This window comes from Vulpes vulpes, chromosome 4, assembly GCF_048418805.1.
Source record: "Vulpes vulpes isolate BD-2025 chromosome 4, VulVul3, whole genome shotgun sequence".
NCBI classification, from domain to species: domain Eukaryota; kingdom Metazoa; phylum Chordata; class Mammalia; order Carnivora; family Canidae; genus Vulpes; species Vulpes vulpes.
In genome coordinates, this window is record NC_132783.1 from 73,661,673 (window position 1) to 73,678,119 (window position 16,447).

The window sequence follows — 16,447 nt, forward strand, 5'->3', positions numbered from 1 at the left end:
TTGAGCAGTCAATGAAGTCCACGGCTGTTTGGACGTAAGCTGCCCAAGCAATCCAGGTACGACAAACACACTGGGACATTCCACTCTCATTAGTGACTCGTGGGGATCCCAGTGATTCTGACCAAGAGCCAAAGTGGCTGGGCCCCACGTAAGGCCTGCTTCATTTTCAGCCCCCCCCCCCGCCCCCCATTTCTAACAACACAACTGCTCAGCCTTCACAGGAGGTGAAGGGGACCGGGCTTGTGGTCCAGACCAGGCCAGGGCAGGGCTTGGGCCGAGGCAAACGTGGACACGGAGGGCGGCCTCGACCTCCAGGGTGGCAGTGCGCTAGGCCCTCTGGGGGCACCCGAGAGTTCACCCCTCCCAACTGTTCTCTTTATTTGAGAAAGAAAAGGACCCTTGCGAAGGCAACCGGCAGAACAATTGTGGAACATGAGAGCACTCTTGCAGCGGGGGTTGTTTGAGTTTTTGTCTTACCTGGCGTCTTGCTTCCAAGTCATCGCTTACGTCGGAACGTCCCACAGATGGAGGCAGGCTCCTCAGTGGCCCCAGGTGCTCGTGTCTCCGCCGACGCGGGTGCTTCCCAAACATTCCTGTTGGGTGTAGAAGATTGTTTATGGCAAAACAAAATCAAAGTAAACTTGAAAATTGTTAAATCGATGCTGTCATGAATGCTTTGCGAATTCGCAGAAAGACTGGACCGTTAACAGACTCTGAGCAGCACAGCGGCCGTCCAGGCCCCACGCTCTCAGGTGTGCAGCAGTGAGTGCGGAGCATAGTGCGGACTGGGAAGAAACATTTCAGGGAATCATCTATGAATTTTTAACATAAAAACCTTGGCTTTAAGTTAAAGCCAGAATGAGGGCTGAGAGCTTCTGTTTTTCTTTTCTTTTCTTCCCAAGTATTTGAAAACTGAAATTCTATAAGAGATTATCTGTGAAATGCCTTTCTTTTATTACACCCATAAATTTCAGGAGTGGCTTTGATCAAGCCTTCTGCCATGCTTGGTTTCTAAATCTTTTACTCATACATTAATAACTTTAAAAACACTCATCCTATTTTTGTTGTAGTGAAAGAGGAAGTTTCTAAATAGTCAAAAGGGAAACATTGAAAATAGAACACAGTAAATGATAACTAAATTAGGGTATTTTTTTTTCCAGCAAGAGTAATACTCCGTGCTGAAACTTGCCAGAGTATTTTAAGATTATTGTCTATAAAGAAAATATACCAGAGAATTAAGATCCTCAGAGGAAAGGCATTACAGAAATGCAAAGTATTATCAGCAATGCGTACTATACATGGAACCATGTTTGTCAGTCCCTAATACATCAGTCAGAGGAGTTTAGTTTTCTGGCTTGTGTTTAGTGCTTAAAACACACACACACACACACACACACACACACACACACACACACACGCCCCGCAAGGGCTCTCGCACAACTTGCAAATCAAGTGAGTTAACACTCTGCCAACTTCCTCTAGATATTGACCCTGGGGGTCAAACTCTTAGGAAAATGATTCCTGGTTTTCCATCCCCCTAATTGCAGTCCCCACCAACGAGCTAGTCCTATCTCTAAGTGGAAGCTCACAAAGAATTTCTCGAGAGAATATGGAGCTGCTTTGGCAACAGAATCCTCTCTGCAAAATGAGAAGAAAGAGTTGTTAACTGATGAGTCAATCCAGCTTTTATAGCAGTTTATCTTCGTGGTATTTCCAAGAGCATAAATGTTATAAAAAAAGAGAGACGGTCATGACAGGAAGAACACAGTAGAAAAAAAACAGGAACGTTTAAGCCAAAAGCAATTTACTTTGCCAGTAACTGGTTACATTTCCTTTGTTTTATTATTATTATTTCAAGAGTTGGGGTTGAGCTGAAAGTTTCCCACACCTGCACTGCCCTGACACATAACTTGTCAGAACCCATAGTGAAGTGAATATATAAATGAATGCCTGGAAACTCTGAGCTTCTAGACACTTTAAGAAAACAAACAAAAAAAGCCTTGTTTTGCTATGCTGTCAAAAAAAGAGGGGGGGCCTATATTTTATTAATATTTGACGGAATTAAGGAAAGGAAAAAACAAAACCCATGGGTCAGATGTCAAAGGAGCCTGGAGCACTGGCGGTGGCTGATTCTCCTGGGATTAACGCCTATAGAAATAGCAGTGACTTCACAAAGGTGCATACTCGTTAATTTCATGACCCTGAGTAAGAGGAACAGATGGGTAGTTGGAAAGGAAAGATTTTTTAAAAACCACAGAGATGTTCCACTGTTGAGGCCAAAGAATCAGTGGCCCACTGCAAAGGGGTAATGTGCGCGGTGCTCCAAGTTTTATTAGAACTGTGTGGCTTTAGTGGAAACCTTTCACCTACTGCTGAGTCAGGTTGACGGGGACCCGGCTCCGTGTCAAGTCTGTAGGATGCTGTTGCCGCCCGAGATGGCTCTAGCACCCTTGTACTCTGTGGTATTTGAGTGTTTTCGTTTAGGGAAAGCTCCCTGGTGACTGCCAGCCCAAGTTAATCATATAAGTATCTCATTATGAGGCAGAATGAGTGCCTGTGTCTGTCTGTTAGAAGTTACTTAAAACAAGGACTCTGGATAAAGTCCAGCTGCCTGGGTTGGAATCCTTCTGCTCCCAGTAACCAGTTGCATGACCTGTGACAAAGTAATTTCATCTCTGTCTCAGTTTCCTGGTCTGGAAAATGGGGATAATAATCTCACCTTCCTGTTGGTTTGCTGTGAGTTTTAAATGAGTTATTGTATGCAAAGTGCTGACTGGCACAGAGAAAGTGCTCCGTGAATACCAGCTATCATTATTATTTGTGTGTAATATTGAAAACATTCGTGTAAAGAGCATTGACTGAACTCCGTGAATGAGCCAGGCCCGGGCTGGGCTGTGGATTATATACACATGTAAAAGTAACCGTGCATTTATTGCTTCACACTTTTTTTTTTGGAGTGGAACTGACTAGAGCCAGTTGTGCTATCAGCAAGTGTACTGCTGGCTTCCCACACTCCTGACCACCACCACATCATAAAGCATTTGTATTCACTCGCCTGCCTAGCAAATGATTTGTTCTCTTGACTGTAAGGGGAGAAAAAAAAGTAGCCTGGGAATCAGAATTTTTACTCCTCCCTCCCCAAAATACCAGCCCCTCAATCCCAAAGCTTCACCTGGGGTCTTATGGTTCCAAAAGGTTTCAGATTGTATCACGGGCCTCCCACCCAGTCCTGCATGCTCCATTCTCCCTGGGACATTGAACATCTGGTCTTCAGGGCGCTGGTGCACTAGGGACAAGATCACAGCCCTTCTGAGATGCCAGACACAGAGGCTTAAGAGTCATCAGGAACCAAGGGCCTTTGGTTTTTCTGTCTCAATTCCCAGAGGAAACTTTCAAGTCACTGGGTTATGTTCCCAGAGCTCAAGTGTAAACAGTAAAAGTGAGTACAGTTTTACAGGTGCCTGGTGTGACAGGTACACAAAGGGCCAAGTTGGTGGGTTTGGATCTTGAAGACTTGAAGAAGGTACACGTGGGCATCTTTATTTCCATTAGTCACTTATTCATTCCACAGATTTATATTATGTAATGCCATCTCCTGGGTGTGTGCCGGGCAGGTGACAGATGCATCTCACATGGTTCTGCCCTTAAGGACTCTCCGGCTGAGGATAATAATAACCCATAAACCACAGCTAAAGTACCAAGAATACAGTGGTACTCTCCAGAAGAGAAAGTCAGAGAAGGAGGGCCGAGGGGAAACCAGAAGAGAGGTGTTGGAGCTTGAGGCTTGAGGATTGGTGGGATTTGCCTAGCCTACCTGAAATGTCAGCCACGTGCCTCATTAGGAACAAAGGGCTTTTTTTCTCCTGATCAGATCCCATTTAGAGTTTAAGTTTGTGTGACCAGAATATTAGGTGCTAGCCTGTTCTAAATTTACAATTCTGAGAATCTGCTGGGGAAGGGCATGTGCTTCTCTGGGTTCTGAAAACAGCTCAAAGAATGGAGAAAATAGACCCGAATTGAGGATGACCTATTGTCGGTTCCCGGAACCTTTGCCTGTATTTAAAACAGCCTGTTCAGTACAAGTTCTATCTAAAAGGCCTTTGGGATTTGAAAGCTTTCTGGAAATAAATGCTTTTAGGTTTAAGTGGGGTTTTTTTTTGCCAAAATGTGAGGAAGGAGAGATCATAGTTCACAAGTCTGAGAACAGAGGCGATACTGTTTTGTTTCTTTTCCTGAAATGTCTCAGACCAACCCCAAGTTCTGTTCCTCTCCGTCAGCTCTCTGCTCGGCTATTATTTTGATAAGGGACATGAAAGTACATCCTTCCCTCACGGTCATTAAAGTCTTAGCACTTGGGGCAGTTGTGGAAACACTTCTGTGCTACACGGAGTCTTCAAACCAAAATAGTCTGCGCCTTGGCTCCGGGCTGAGGCCCGGCCAGTTCATGGAAGGTGGCATCGGGCTGTGACAGGGGAGCGGGAGGTCAGGAGCCACCGACCGGCCCGGCCCGGCCCGGCCCGATGAAATCACCAGCCCCGTGCAGGGAGGGGGAGAGAGCAGAGCCTCCCTGCCAGTCTGGCAAGTCGGCGAGGTCCTCAGAGCTCATCCCACACACTCCGTGCTAGTCACCGCGGTGTGTTTACATGAGTAATGGAGCTGCCGGGGGAGGGGAGTTGTAAGCAGAGTGGCCGGCCGGCGGCTCGCAGTTGCAGTCGCAGTCGCAGTCGCAGTCGCAGTGGCAGTGGCAGTGGCAGTGGCGGGCGGGCGGGCGCGCGGGGAGGGAAGCTGACACCCACCGACTCCAGGCTCCAGGGCCGGGCGGCAGTCACATGCTGTGGCTTTCATGAGCACAGACATCCTCGGGCAGATGTTCGGCGACTGGAATGGGTAATCGCTACTTTCTCTTTGCTTGATTTTCGGCTGTGGGTCTGTTTACCTGTGATCACTCCAGGCTGGCTCTGGGGGCCGCACCTGTGCACACTCGTCTGGGGGGAACCGAGGGGAACCGAGGGGACACCGGGGCTGGGAAGGGGGAGCCTGAGCCCCACAGCCACTTGGTAAACTTTGGCCGGACTGCAAAGGCAGCCCGGCTTTGCTGAGCGTCCCCGACAGCAGAGCTGTTAGCCACAGTGGAAAGTCAACTGAGGGGGACTCGTCCTGTTGGGAAGAGGGGTACACCATACCAAAGGTCTTAGCCCCCTGGTTCAGGGGGTGATGTGAGGCAGGCTAGCGACAATTCAAAGCGCTCCGAGTTGTTCAGAATTGGCGCTGGCATAATCTTGACTTAAAGCAATCAAGGAAAGTGTGGGTACGTCGGAAGGGCTGGAAAAAACTGCTCCGGGGATAATTCACTCGTTTGGAATTGTTCAAGGGCTGCTCGGTTAGTGGTTTGTTTTAGTTTTGCTCGGCTTGGGTGACTGATGAGGCTCAGTGTGAAAGCCGATGCCGGACAGGACAGTCGGAGCCGAGGTAAACAGCTGCAGCCCCCTTCTTGCTGCTTTCTGTATGGATCTTAAAGGGGATTCAAGCTCGACATGAAGGATGAAGCAGAGCTTTGAGCTGCGTCTTGTCTGTGGCTTTAAGAAAGTATAATCTCCACGGAATCAGGCTAACCCCAGTGTGATCTTTGCAAGTTATTTTAAATGACCCTCAAGATCTTCGTAAACTCTATATTGAAAAGGAAAGGGGAGCGTGCTGATCTGAAGGTATCTGCCCGACCTGTGGGATTCGGAACATGCTGGGCGCAATACTGTTAGTCAATACACGTAAGAACACCTTTCTGATTGTTACCATGAACGCTCTTCATGTAGCTCTCTCTCTACTTATTTGTATCCGATCCACTTATTATCCGATCCACTTATCCACTTATTTATCCACTTATCTCTCATAATCTAAGAAAATGCTCATGTCTCCAGTTTTGAGGAGGGAGGTTGCCAACGCTCCATTACTGTGATACCACAGGGGGCTTGCAGATCACCAAGGTTTCTGAAAACGAGATACAAAACAAAAACAAAGAATTAATCTCCGAGCCTGGCCCAGGGTTGTCCTTCAGCTCAGCATGTTTCTTTTCTAACAACAGGGACGTGCATTTTCCTTCTTACTGTCCTCGAGAGCCGAGAGCTTCAGTTTATTTATACTAATTAGACACGTTAACGTGAAATAGATTGGCTTTGGGAAGCGTGTACAGAACCGTACAGCCCGCTAAGAGGCAGCCCTTCGGGGACAGGCGCGGAGCGGACCGTGAGGGCTGGCTGCCACACGTGGGTACGCCTCTCTGAACGGTGTGGAGGGCAGGAGGGCACCGCGCTGTCACCGTTCCTGGTCTTTAATGCAAATGAAAATGTACATCAATTGTTCTTCATTTGTTTTCAGCGCCAAATCTTAAAGGCAGACCACGCAAAAAGAAACCATGCCCACAGAGAAGAGATTCATTCAGTGGTGTTAAAGATTCCAACAACAACTCCGATGGCAAAGCTGTTGCCAAGGTACGGTCCTTTGGTCCCTGCTATCCGTTTGGCTGCATCGTTCTGTTTTCCCTTTTTTCTCTTTCTCTCTCTGCTCTTGTGTCTTGGTGGCAGTTTTCAATTCAGAGTCTGACTTTGGTATTCACAGCCCTCTGTGACTGTTCCCGCCACCTCCCCTCCCCTGGGTGGTTGGGGGAGGGGGGAGTGTAGGCATTTTGATTAGTCAACAGAAAGACTTCCCACCTCCCAGTCAGGCCTGTTGGGGGAAAGGACAGATGATTAAGCGCCCACGTCATTGAAGCTGAGATTTCATAGTAGGTGACACAATGACATAGTTTACTCTGCTTGTATCAAAAATAGACCAAGCTGAACCATCCTCTTTCTGAACGTGTTCATCTAAATATGTTGCAGAGATTAACAGAGGATGAAATTAGAAATGGCTAGAATTGAGTTTTTTAGTTATATATATATTTTTTTTTTTCAAAGTCACCTCTAGTTTACCTTAGATTAAAACTGAAGATATTTACCTGTATGGAAAAAGAGTTACATGTATACATGTACCCATATATGCATCTGTATCTTTTTAAAAATCTCTACTAACACTGAATGAAAATCCAAACTCTAAATGGTTTTTCAGGGCGCAGGCCCATTTTGCCCAAGCATTCCTTGGAGTCTCGAAAGTACATGCCTGAGGTATTTAGCACCATGAAGGGTGAAGTGTCACTTCGTATATTTAGACTTATCTTTTTGACTTTTGTGGGGTTGGTCAGATTTGCATGGTTCTGTTTACTGGGTGTTTGTGCTTAGGTGTTGATTCTGTGCCAAAGACAACAATAAGCCCTTTAGGACCTAAATTTGAAGATCACATGCCAACTGATACTATGTTTCCAGATCTAAGGATTAAATATATGAAAACGAGAGCATTTTAACTAGTGGTGAATTTGGGAGATTCTGATGTAGAAAAATATGAATTTAGTTCTGTGTTGGCAATCTACTGTTTATCTGCCATGTAGGCCACTCCTCTTCCCTGTGTTCATGAAGCCAGTCCTTCACATTTTATAAATCTTATTTTCAGCAGATGATTGTATTTTCAGGAAGTTCTGAGGACTTTCTGGGTAGGATTTCTTCATGCTTCCAAGAGTGCAAAGGGTTAAAAAGAGATCAACCAGTAGAAATGTGCATTTTCTAGCTAAACACAGATCTGCCTTTCCCCAAAGTTATTTGTGTCTTGCTCGTTTAGCCTTGTGCAAATGAGTACACATGGGTACCAAGAATGACATTTTCTGGTAATTTGGACATCTCAGCCCTAGGACTACCTATCAGCTTCCATGGTCTTGAAGAATGTCAGCAGGAACAGTTTATTCCCTGCGAAGTGGTTTGCAAGATACTGTAGAGTGGAGTGAGAAGGTTTTAGGATCTTAATGTTCAGCTGAGCTCCCACTGCTGGTGTCTTATGCTGGCACCCTGCCCCATACCTCCAAGGTGACATCATGTGTTTACCCCAGTATGTTCTGTACCTGAGCCCAGCAGGATGAAGCTTCTTCTCATGTCATTTGGAGTTACTAACAAAGTATGCCTCTGGGAATTTTACAAAACTCATACAAATTGACCTGAAAGAACTGTACCTCCAATATTTCTCACCATGGAAGGCCACTCAATGCTCTGACTTAGACCCTTAAGACTGGACAGGACAGGGGCCTGTTCTGTATTTCATTTTCACTGATTTCTTAGGAGGAATCATAGTCAAACCTGGGTTTTCTGAGTGACCCTTTCCACCCTCCCCCCCCTCCACCAATGCTGCCGTTAAGAATCTATACAAGGAGGTGGATCATCCATCCAGTGTTGGTTTCAGTGGTGAGTGGATGAGGCATCTGCCACTGTCAGCTCCTGGGCACTGGTCTAAATCCCCCGCTCTTCTCAGGGTCTTGGATTACAGTTCTGCTTTGATTGCTTTCAATGGGTCTGGTAAGACCACTTCAACTAAAAGAAACAGACTCGTAGGTATGAAATATGGCGGGCTTGTACATTGACACCAACAGATAAATGTAAAGTCTCTACAGGATGAACAAGCCACCTCTGGGACCCAGGACGATCACTAGAACGGCATTTATGTCTTAAAGGGGTCTTTTCTCATGGAATACTGTAATAGAGATTACAAGCCTGTGACCATCTGATCACTTCTAAACTGGAGGCAATATTTCAGGTGACAGTTTGGCTTTATGACCAATACCTGTGTGACTGTGTTTTACAAAAGTGCCTCAAACAGACTATTTCTGATTATGGATACATACCAGCTTCCTGCACACAGCAAAACTCTCTGGAGTGAGAACCTCCTGGATTTGTGGTCATCTGCATGGCTGGAAGAACAGTGTGAGCAATTTGCCGGTCTCTCAATGGGGATGTAAAAACCAGCTTTGCAAGACTCTTTTTTTCAAGGGACAGAGAATTTCATGGCTTTCCAAAAACCGCAAAAGTCACACGGGGAAAGAGGCTACCAGTTCTCTGAAGATGTCTTCAAAATGTCCAACCAAATCCTGCTATTTCCCTGGGATCCTCCTTTGGCAGCAGATATGGGCTCAAGCCCATTCATGTGGTGATCTATACGAGAAAAGTCTTCTCAGTCCAGGCATCTAATGGGAGGCCTCCACTGATGGAAGGCAAATGACGTTTCACACTCTGTAAGCACTTTCAAAAGGCCAGAAGTACGTTACAGGTGGCTTATATTCTAAAAGGAACAAAAAAAAAAAAAAAGGGAAATCACGGTGTGCCATGTTCTTTCGCTTAAATCATAAACGTTCCCTTTGATATTTCACAAATGTGATGCTTTCACTATCTTTTATCCAGTTTGGTCCTCAGGAAGCATCCCCAGGGATTATCCTTCCTACTTCCCTGGGAAGAAACTGAGGGTCTCCTAGCAAGTTAGTGACCAATTCAAGATTAGACTGTAGCTTCATATTTCTTGCTGGCTCATCACATCTTGCTGCCCCAGTTGAAGATTGGATTAGTTATAACTCAGTCCAGTGAAAGGATGTGGTTAATATCAAATAGGTGGTGGTTCATTGAAAACATTAAATGCGGATTCTTTAATTAGCACTTCCTCAATCACTTTAGAAACCCCAGAGCTCTTAGTGAACTCAACAAGAATAAGGTGTTCAGGTTGGGAAAAACAGATCTAGTAATTAACTGTCACCATCAAAAGATTGGACTTTCTCAAGGTCAGCATGAAGACCAGCTCCTGTTTAAAATTGCAGTAGATTAAAATGTTAAGTTAAAATGAGACTGTTTGGGGTAAATGTGCAAATAGGTAGAAAGGAACTTAGCCAGGTCCTACCCAGAAACAGAGTAATAGCCTAAAGGGCAGCCTGAGAAAGGAAACCACTGCTGACTTCTTACAAAGCACCTGTGAACCCCCACCTCCCACCCCTGGCGAGGAGAAATCTGCTGGTTCACCCACGGAGGTTCAGGACAGAGTTCAGTAGGTGGCAGCCTGGCTTTACCAGGAGCCTTCTCTACAAAGCAGGGAGTCTGAATGACTCTGGGCCTGGTTTGTATACCTCGTCCATGCTTTCTTTCTGTTTCTGGGTGATTCTGCAGTTTGAGGCAGGAGGTTAGGCGGCCACCTGGACTGCCTAACCTATGAGGTCAGAAGCACCACTTCTGACCTCATAATATAAATAATTGGCCCATTTTCGCTGCAGATTTAAGACTCGGCCTGTTCTAGATGCAAATCTTAGATCTACTCCTGTTTGTGCAAAACCGGGGTTTGGAGTGAAGCCGACCTGAGAGTCTAAACCCAGAGTTCTTTTGCCGCCATGAGCCAGCTAACAAAATACATAACCTCGCCGAGCTTCATTTTCCTCAACTGTAAAATGGAGCTAGAGGCCGCCCTTTGATGGTTGTTAGGAACATTTGGTAGACTATGTGAAGCCCTCAGCACTGTATCCAGCTCATTGTAGGAGCTCAATTGATACTGGTTTCCTTCCCTTTGCTCAATATACAATAGAAGGAATGGAGCCCTTTTATACTGTGGAAACCACCTAGCTTTATCTTATATTCTTCATTTGATAGATCACGTTTCTAAGCTGTAGGTTTTTACTGCCTAGTAATAAGATACGCTTTTAATTGGAAGTGTGTTTTGACTATCGATTCCATTTTTTTTAATGAGTATCAGTAAATTATAGTGTTTAATCCCAGAAGCCCAAGAGTGAGACCACCTGGGTTCAGATCCCAAGCTCATCACTTACTAACTTGGACATGATCCTATTGCTGTCACCCATCCCCTGTGTGCCTCAGTGTCCTCATCTCTAACACAAGAATAATCACAGGCCTCACTAGCTTGTGGACAGAAGATGAGATAATACCTTAAAAAGTGCTGAGAACGGAGCCTGGCTACATCGTAAGCACTCACAGAAGGCCAGGGGCAATACAGATTAAAACTGGAATGATTTTATGATTTCAAAAAAGCCATTCAATTAGAGATTTCATCAGAACTTGAGGCTCAGTCTAAAATTTGGCAGTGAGAAATGACGACGACATAAAGTTTCACAGGATGTTCACCTTAACATAATGAGACAAAGTACCAAAGTTTGAAAATATCGTCAGTAAAAATTCTACATGGAAAAGTGTTTTAGTACCATTTCTAATACCCCCTTAAACATTAAAATCTTATCTAGAGTCTAGAGGCTCCGGTTGAATGAGTTGTACAGGAAGTTTTATTTTTTCCAGAACCAGTCTAAAGATATTAACCTCGCATGTTCACTTGAGAAAAGAGGTTAAAGAAAGCCCTTGCAGGAGGATACAATTCCCTTTTATAAATAAGCATAGCCTTTTATATTCTTAAGGCCTGGGAAGGAGACGCCGAAGGGAAAGAGAAAGAGCGGTCAAAATCTGAAATGGAAAACAATGTCGAATATGTGGGACATTTTTATTCATAACATTTCCCCAGCGCTTGCCCTCTTCTCTCCGATGTTAGATACGGAGATGTAAAGAATATCGGAATGTACACATTCCCCATGGGCGCACTTGAACTCAAAAGTCTGACCCTTTGTACTTCCCCCTTTTACAATTAAAATAGCTCAGCAACTTGGCGTTATATTTAACAACCATCAAAGGCCTCTTGTAGAACATGGCAGTGAGGAGGGAACATTGGGTTAGCCACTCAGTTTTTCGAGTCCCACATTCGCCTAGAGTGTGGAAGGAATGACATCTGGCACAGTGGCCGCCATTAGTTTTTTAATTATGGTGCTTTCCACTTTAGTCTCCATGGGTTTTTAGCTGACCTCTACTCTTTGCTTTGTGGCAAGTTTATATCTCCTATTACGTTCCCAGAGCTGACTGAAGAGCCAGGAGCCCTCGTTTAGGAGTGGAATCTTTTGTTTCCTTCTGAGGGTGTATCTGGGCATCACCGTCACATGACAGATCTTGCTGTTATTCCTGAGGCCAACATCCTCTGGCATTGACGTGTGTTTTTTTCAGGTTGCTGGAAATAGTAGCAACAAGCTAAGTTTACTATGAAGAAATAAACTTTCTTTCATGTTGATACAAAGTGCAAAGTATGGGACTCTTCATTAAGAAGACAGGGTTTCATTCAATGACCTTAACAGATGGTGGCCCTTGGGAAAATGAATGTGGACAAAAAAGCAACGGAATGGTACCACCAGATCCGAACACTGTTTCTGGTTTCACATCAACATGCTTGTAAGGACTCTAACAGAGGCTGGAAAATTTGGCAAACCATGGCCCCCTCACCACCTGTTTCTATAAATAAAGTTTTATTGGAACACAGCCATACCCATTCCATTACATGTCTGTGACTGCTTCTATGCTAGTTGAGTGTCTGCAACAGAGATTATCTGGCCCTAAATCCTGCAATATTTACTACCCGGCCCTCCACAGAAAAGTTACCACCCAATGGTATTCAGTGTTGCCGCTAAAAAGCTACTTCAGGGCAAGGTTATTTACTGGTTCACCCTTCCCACACTGTGCAGGCTGTCACTGGCTGTGTCTGTAAGCGTTCCGAGGCTGTACTTGATTTGATGTGGCATATTTTTCCCCCACTTCCAGGTGAAATGTGAGGCCAGGTCAGCCTTGTCCAAGCCGAAGAATAACCATAATAACTGTAAAAAGGTCTCAAATGAAGAGAAACCAAAGGTTGCCATTGGTGAAGAGTGCAGGGCAGATGAGCAGGCCTTCCTGGTGGCACTCTATAAATACATGAAAGAAAGGAAGACGCCAATAGAACGAATACCCTATTTAGGTTTTAAACAGAGTAAGTATGCTTGTTTTCATTTCTGAAATATCAAAACTGCTCAGATTCTTTAAATTGGGAAGAAAAATTGACTCAGGGTTATGTTGAAATCCTAATGTGGGGATGATGCTCTCTCTGTTTATACTATATCTACAAATCATCCAGGCCACAGATTTTTCTCCCTGCCCCTTCCCGCTACATTGTTCCCTACTGGGGCAGTTGCAGTGAGATATTTATAGGCTTGAATCCACTGATTATGACTGGAAATAGACATGTTGAAAGTTTCTCATTTTCTGTTTTGTCAATCTTGAGTGTCTGTAACGCCTTTCTTCTGAGATAATAATATGACGTAGCTTTATCAGACACAGATGTTGCCTGCAAAAAAGGCAGCTTTCAAGAGGAAGACATTTAAAGGTGGACAAAACAACCAGAAAGCAAAAACGTATTTCCTAAGCCCCAAATTTGTGAAGAGATAACAAAAACCTGACTTCACAGGAAGCCCGAAATACACAGATGGGAACCGAAAGCCCAATTTTGGATTACTTTGATGTAGACACTTAAGCATCATAATACATTTTTAAGTAGAAAAGGAAACTCACAGCTGAGCAGAATTCCATAGAAAAAGAGAAGAAACCCAGATCCAGCCCTGATTTCACAACCGAATATATATTTTGCCTCTGTCTGGATTTTGTAGCACACAAAGCAATGAGCCCCTGGCTTGAAATAGTATTTTCTCCAAACGTATCTTCCTAGATTAAAACCATGTGTCATTTTGATGAAGAATGTCAAACCTGTATGTTTTACATAACAATTTACATACCTAATAGCAATTGGCACTGATTGCAAGAGAACCCTCACAGCCATTATAAACTTATATAACTACGAATGATTACAATGTTTGTCTGAAAACTGGTTGCTTGAAATAGAAGTAAAATTAATGTACTATGAACAGCTTTGTTGCATTATGCATTGGTTCAGATTAAATCAAGGCCGAGGCAGGGCTCTTGATAGCTTTGAAATAGTGCAAGGTTCAATGAGGCTTTTCCAACATGTTGTGTCAAAGAGCCTTTTTTTTCTTTTAATTTTAATTTTATTCTTCATTTCCCTTACCAAGGAATTACTTGAAATTCAACTTTCCCCTCTTGTAAAAGAGTCAAAGCCATAGCAGTCCCATTCCATAGTATTTGGGACAAATGAGCAGGATCGCTAGCAATTTGGCAGAGTTGTTTAACAGCATAAATGTATGCAAGCCCCACAAAGAGAAATCTGTGCGAAAAAAGGTATATATTCGAAATATCACACAGGCAAGTGAGGAGGAGACCAAGTGGACTCAGGACTCAATCCTTACTGAATGAGTATCTTCCTTCCCTTTGATCTGTTTTATCACTACTACTTCAAGGGTAAAATATGTGTTTTCCTACTTGTTACAAAGGCACCATGTGTTAGTGAAATACGGTATGAGTTCTTAATATAGTGCTGCCATCAGACATTTCTATTAGAAAGGTAATCGTGTATTAAAGTGGCTGTTATTTATTGATTATGGTAAATTCTTATCTGAAGGAAGCATTATATAGTACCCTTTAATCAATGGCTTCTTTCTAAGGGTTGAACAAGACCAACCCTAATTTTGAAATCTCACACTTTTCCCAAGGACGCTGTAACTTAGCTTCTCTGGGTCTGCTGATGGCAACATGACTAAAGCTGTGTTATCCTTTATCCCCAAAGTAGAACCATTTCCGTATTTGTGACTGTTTCTTAAGAAATATTTTAAGTGGTAATAGTATATCCTGTTGTCAAATGCCCTTTGGCAAATTGTTTCCTAAGAACTTAGCTCTCTGGGGTACTAGTTTTGTTTTTGCATTTTTTTTTCTCTTTCTCATTGAGAACAAAACAAAACAAAATGTTTTAATTGACATTTCTTGGAAGTATGTTAATGCAATGCTTATCTAAATACTTATTGTCCCTCTAACAGTTAACCTTTGGACTATGTTTCAAGCTGCTCAAAAACTGGGAGGATATGAAACAGTAAGTGTTTAAGCAACTTAAATGAAATAATTTTGCAATCTAACTCCCCCACCCCTTCTTTGACCAAAATGGAGAAAATGTAAAAGCAAACCATCACTGACTGCCTTCTCAAATGGCTCCACACTTTTGGGGGTTTATTGGGCCGCTTTTGGAAATGATCCCAATTAGTTCCAGGTTTGGCAAAATTGTAAACTTGTCATAAAAACTACAAGTGGAAAACATATGTAACTCTCCCCTGTCAGGGAAATTAGTTGGGTCTGTAATTTTTTCCCATGTTGAGAAAGGGCTATTATTGTACAACAAGCCAAGATTGCATAAAAGAAATTTCCCTTGGCAACATACCTGACATCTGTTCATGTCTAATATGGGAAATGTATTAAAGGCTTTCAAAAGTAATCAGTATTGGCCATTAAGGAATAGAATGCAGCAGAATCTTCTCTTATTCTAGGGCAAGGAAGCTTTATTAGACAAGGGTCAGTGCCGCATAAACAGGAAGTTATCAAACTTATTCAGAACAGGCTCTGACACTCTTTATCAGCTAATTCTAACTGACAGGAATGGCTTATTTTTAGCCCACAGGAAAATTTGATGGCCACGGATTTTACAGCATGTATTTTGAACCAATAAAATGTTAGAGCAACGAACTAAGATTAAAATCTTGAAAGAAGAAGAAAGAGCTGTATTAATATAGCACGCAGAGATGAAATCTGTAATAAAATCAATTGACATAGGAAGATGTCGTCATTGGAAATATTTTCTCCTCCACACAATGATCAGATTAAGTTGTGCAGTCTCCTCTGCAATTGAATAAGAAATTATTTTTTTCTTTCCTCACAAAGTAACCAGGGATATCTCTATATCACAGTAAAATGACAGTATGAGACACAAAGTCAAGAAAATGAAATTCATTTTAGCCCCACCATAATAACCAGTGTTTCTTGCCAGATATAGCATATTGTTCCACAAACTAATATAATGGTTTGATGTCAGGGGTTTGGAATGGGAAAAGATGGCTAGCATGAAGTGATTCAGATAATCTGGTATTTACTTTAGAGATACCTGCTATGAATTCTGACTCAGAACTCTAAGATGTGAGTAAATGTGGGTGTAAAATGTTTGTGTAAGACCTGGGATATACATACCCGTATATAAAGCAATATAAAGCTCATATGAAGCACTATAAAATGTGTGTTTCAGAGACATGAATTTACTTAAATACTTGTTTTATCAAGTACCCTGGGTAAAAATAAATAACGTAATTTTTCACTTGGTTGGATCTGTTGATAAGGCAGAGAGATTGACTTCTTGCCATGGTGGCTTCATAGTTTTGCAAAACCTTAAGCTAATTCTAGCTTTTGTCCATGTGAAAAAGATAACTTATTCAGAGCTAGTCTCATGGATGCAGGAGTCAGCCCCATAGCCTAGATTTTTTAAGTCTAACGCTTGATATTAAGAATAGGAATGCACATTTGTATGGACTGCAGATAAGTTACATGATACTGTACAATATTATGAAATGTCTTTTTTTAAACCCAGAAATGTATTGTTGTCTACTGATAGGGAGAGTGCCAACAAATTTCACAGAATCCGTTTTTCCTGCTTCTTTGTATCCTCTGTATCTTCACAAGGATCTGTTTTCCCCCCCATGCAACAGCAAGTGGGTGTAGAATGCACAAAAGAAACTTCTGATAAGTTTCAGGGCATTTTCAGT

The 16,447-nt window shown here is 43.1% G+C and overlaps 1 protein-coding gene across 2 annotated transcripts in view; it reads left to right on the forward strand.

Annotated features, from left to right (window-relative positions):
- Window positions 1-16,447, forward strand: part of ARID5B (AT-rich interaction domain 5B) — a 175,128-nt gene that overhangs the window by 128,508 nt on the left and 30,173 nt on the right. Inside the window, exons 1-4 of one of the 2 annotated variants that reach the window (XM_072756123.1) lie at window positions 4,346-4,887; window positions 6,373-6,485; window positions 12,528-12,732; window positions 14,684-14,736. In XM_072756123.1, coding sequence (XP_072612224.1) covers window positions 4,884-4,887; window positions 6,373-6,485; window positions 12,528-12,732; window positions 14,684-14,736 — 375 coding nt within the window. In that variant the 5' untranslated portion in view covers window positions 4,346-4,883. Of the gene's footprint in view, window positions 1-4,345; window positions 4,888-6,372; window positions 6,486-12,527; window positions 12,733-14,683; window positions 14,737-16,447 lie in introns of those variants that run through there. The other variant, XM_072756122.1, reaches the window with a different exon arrangement.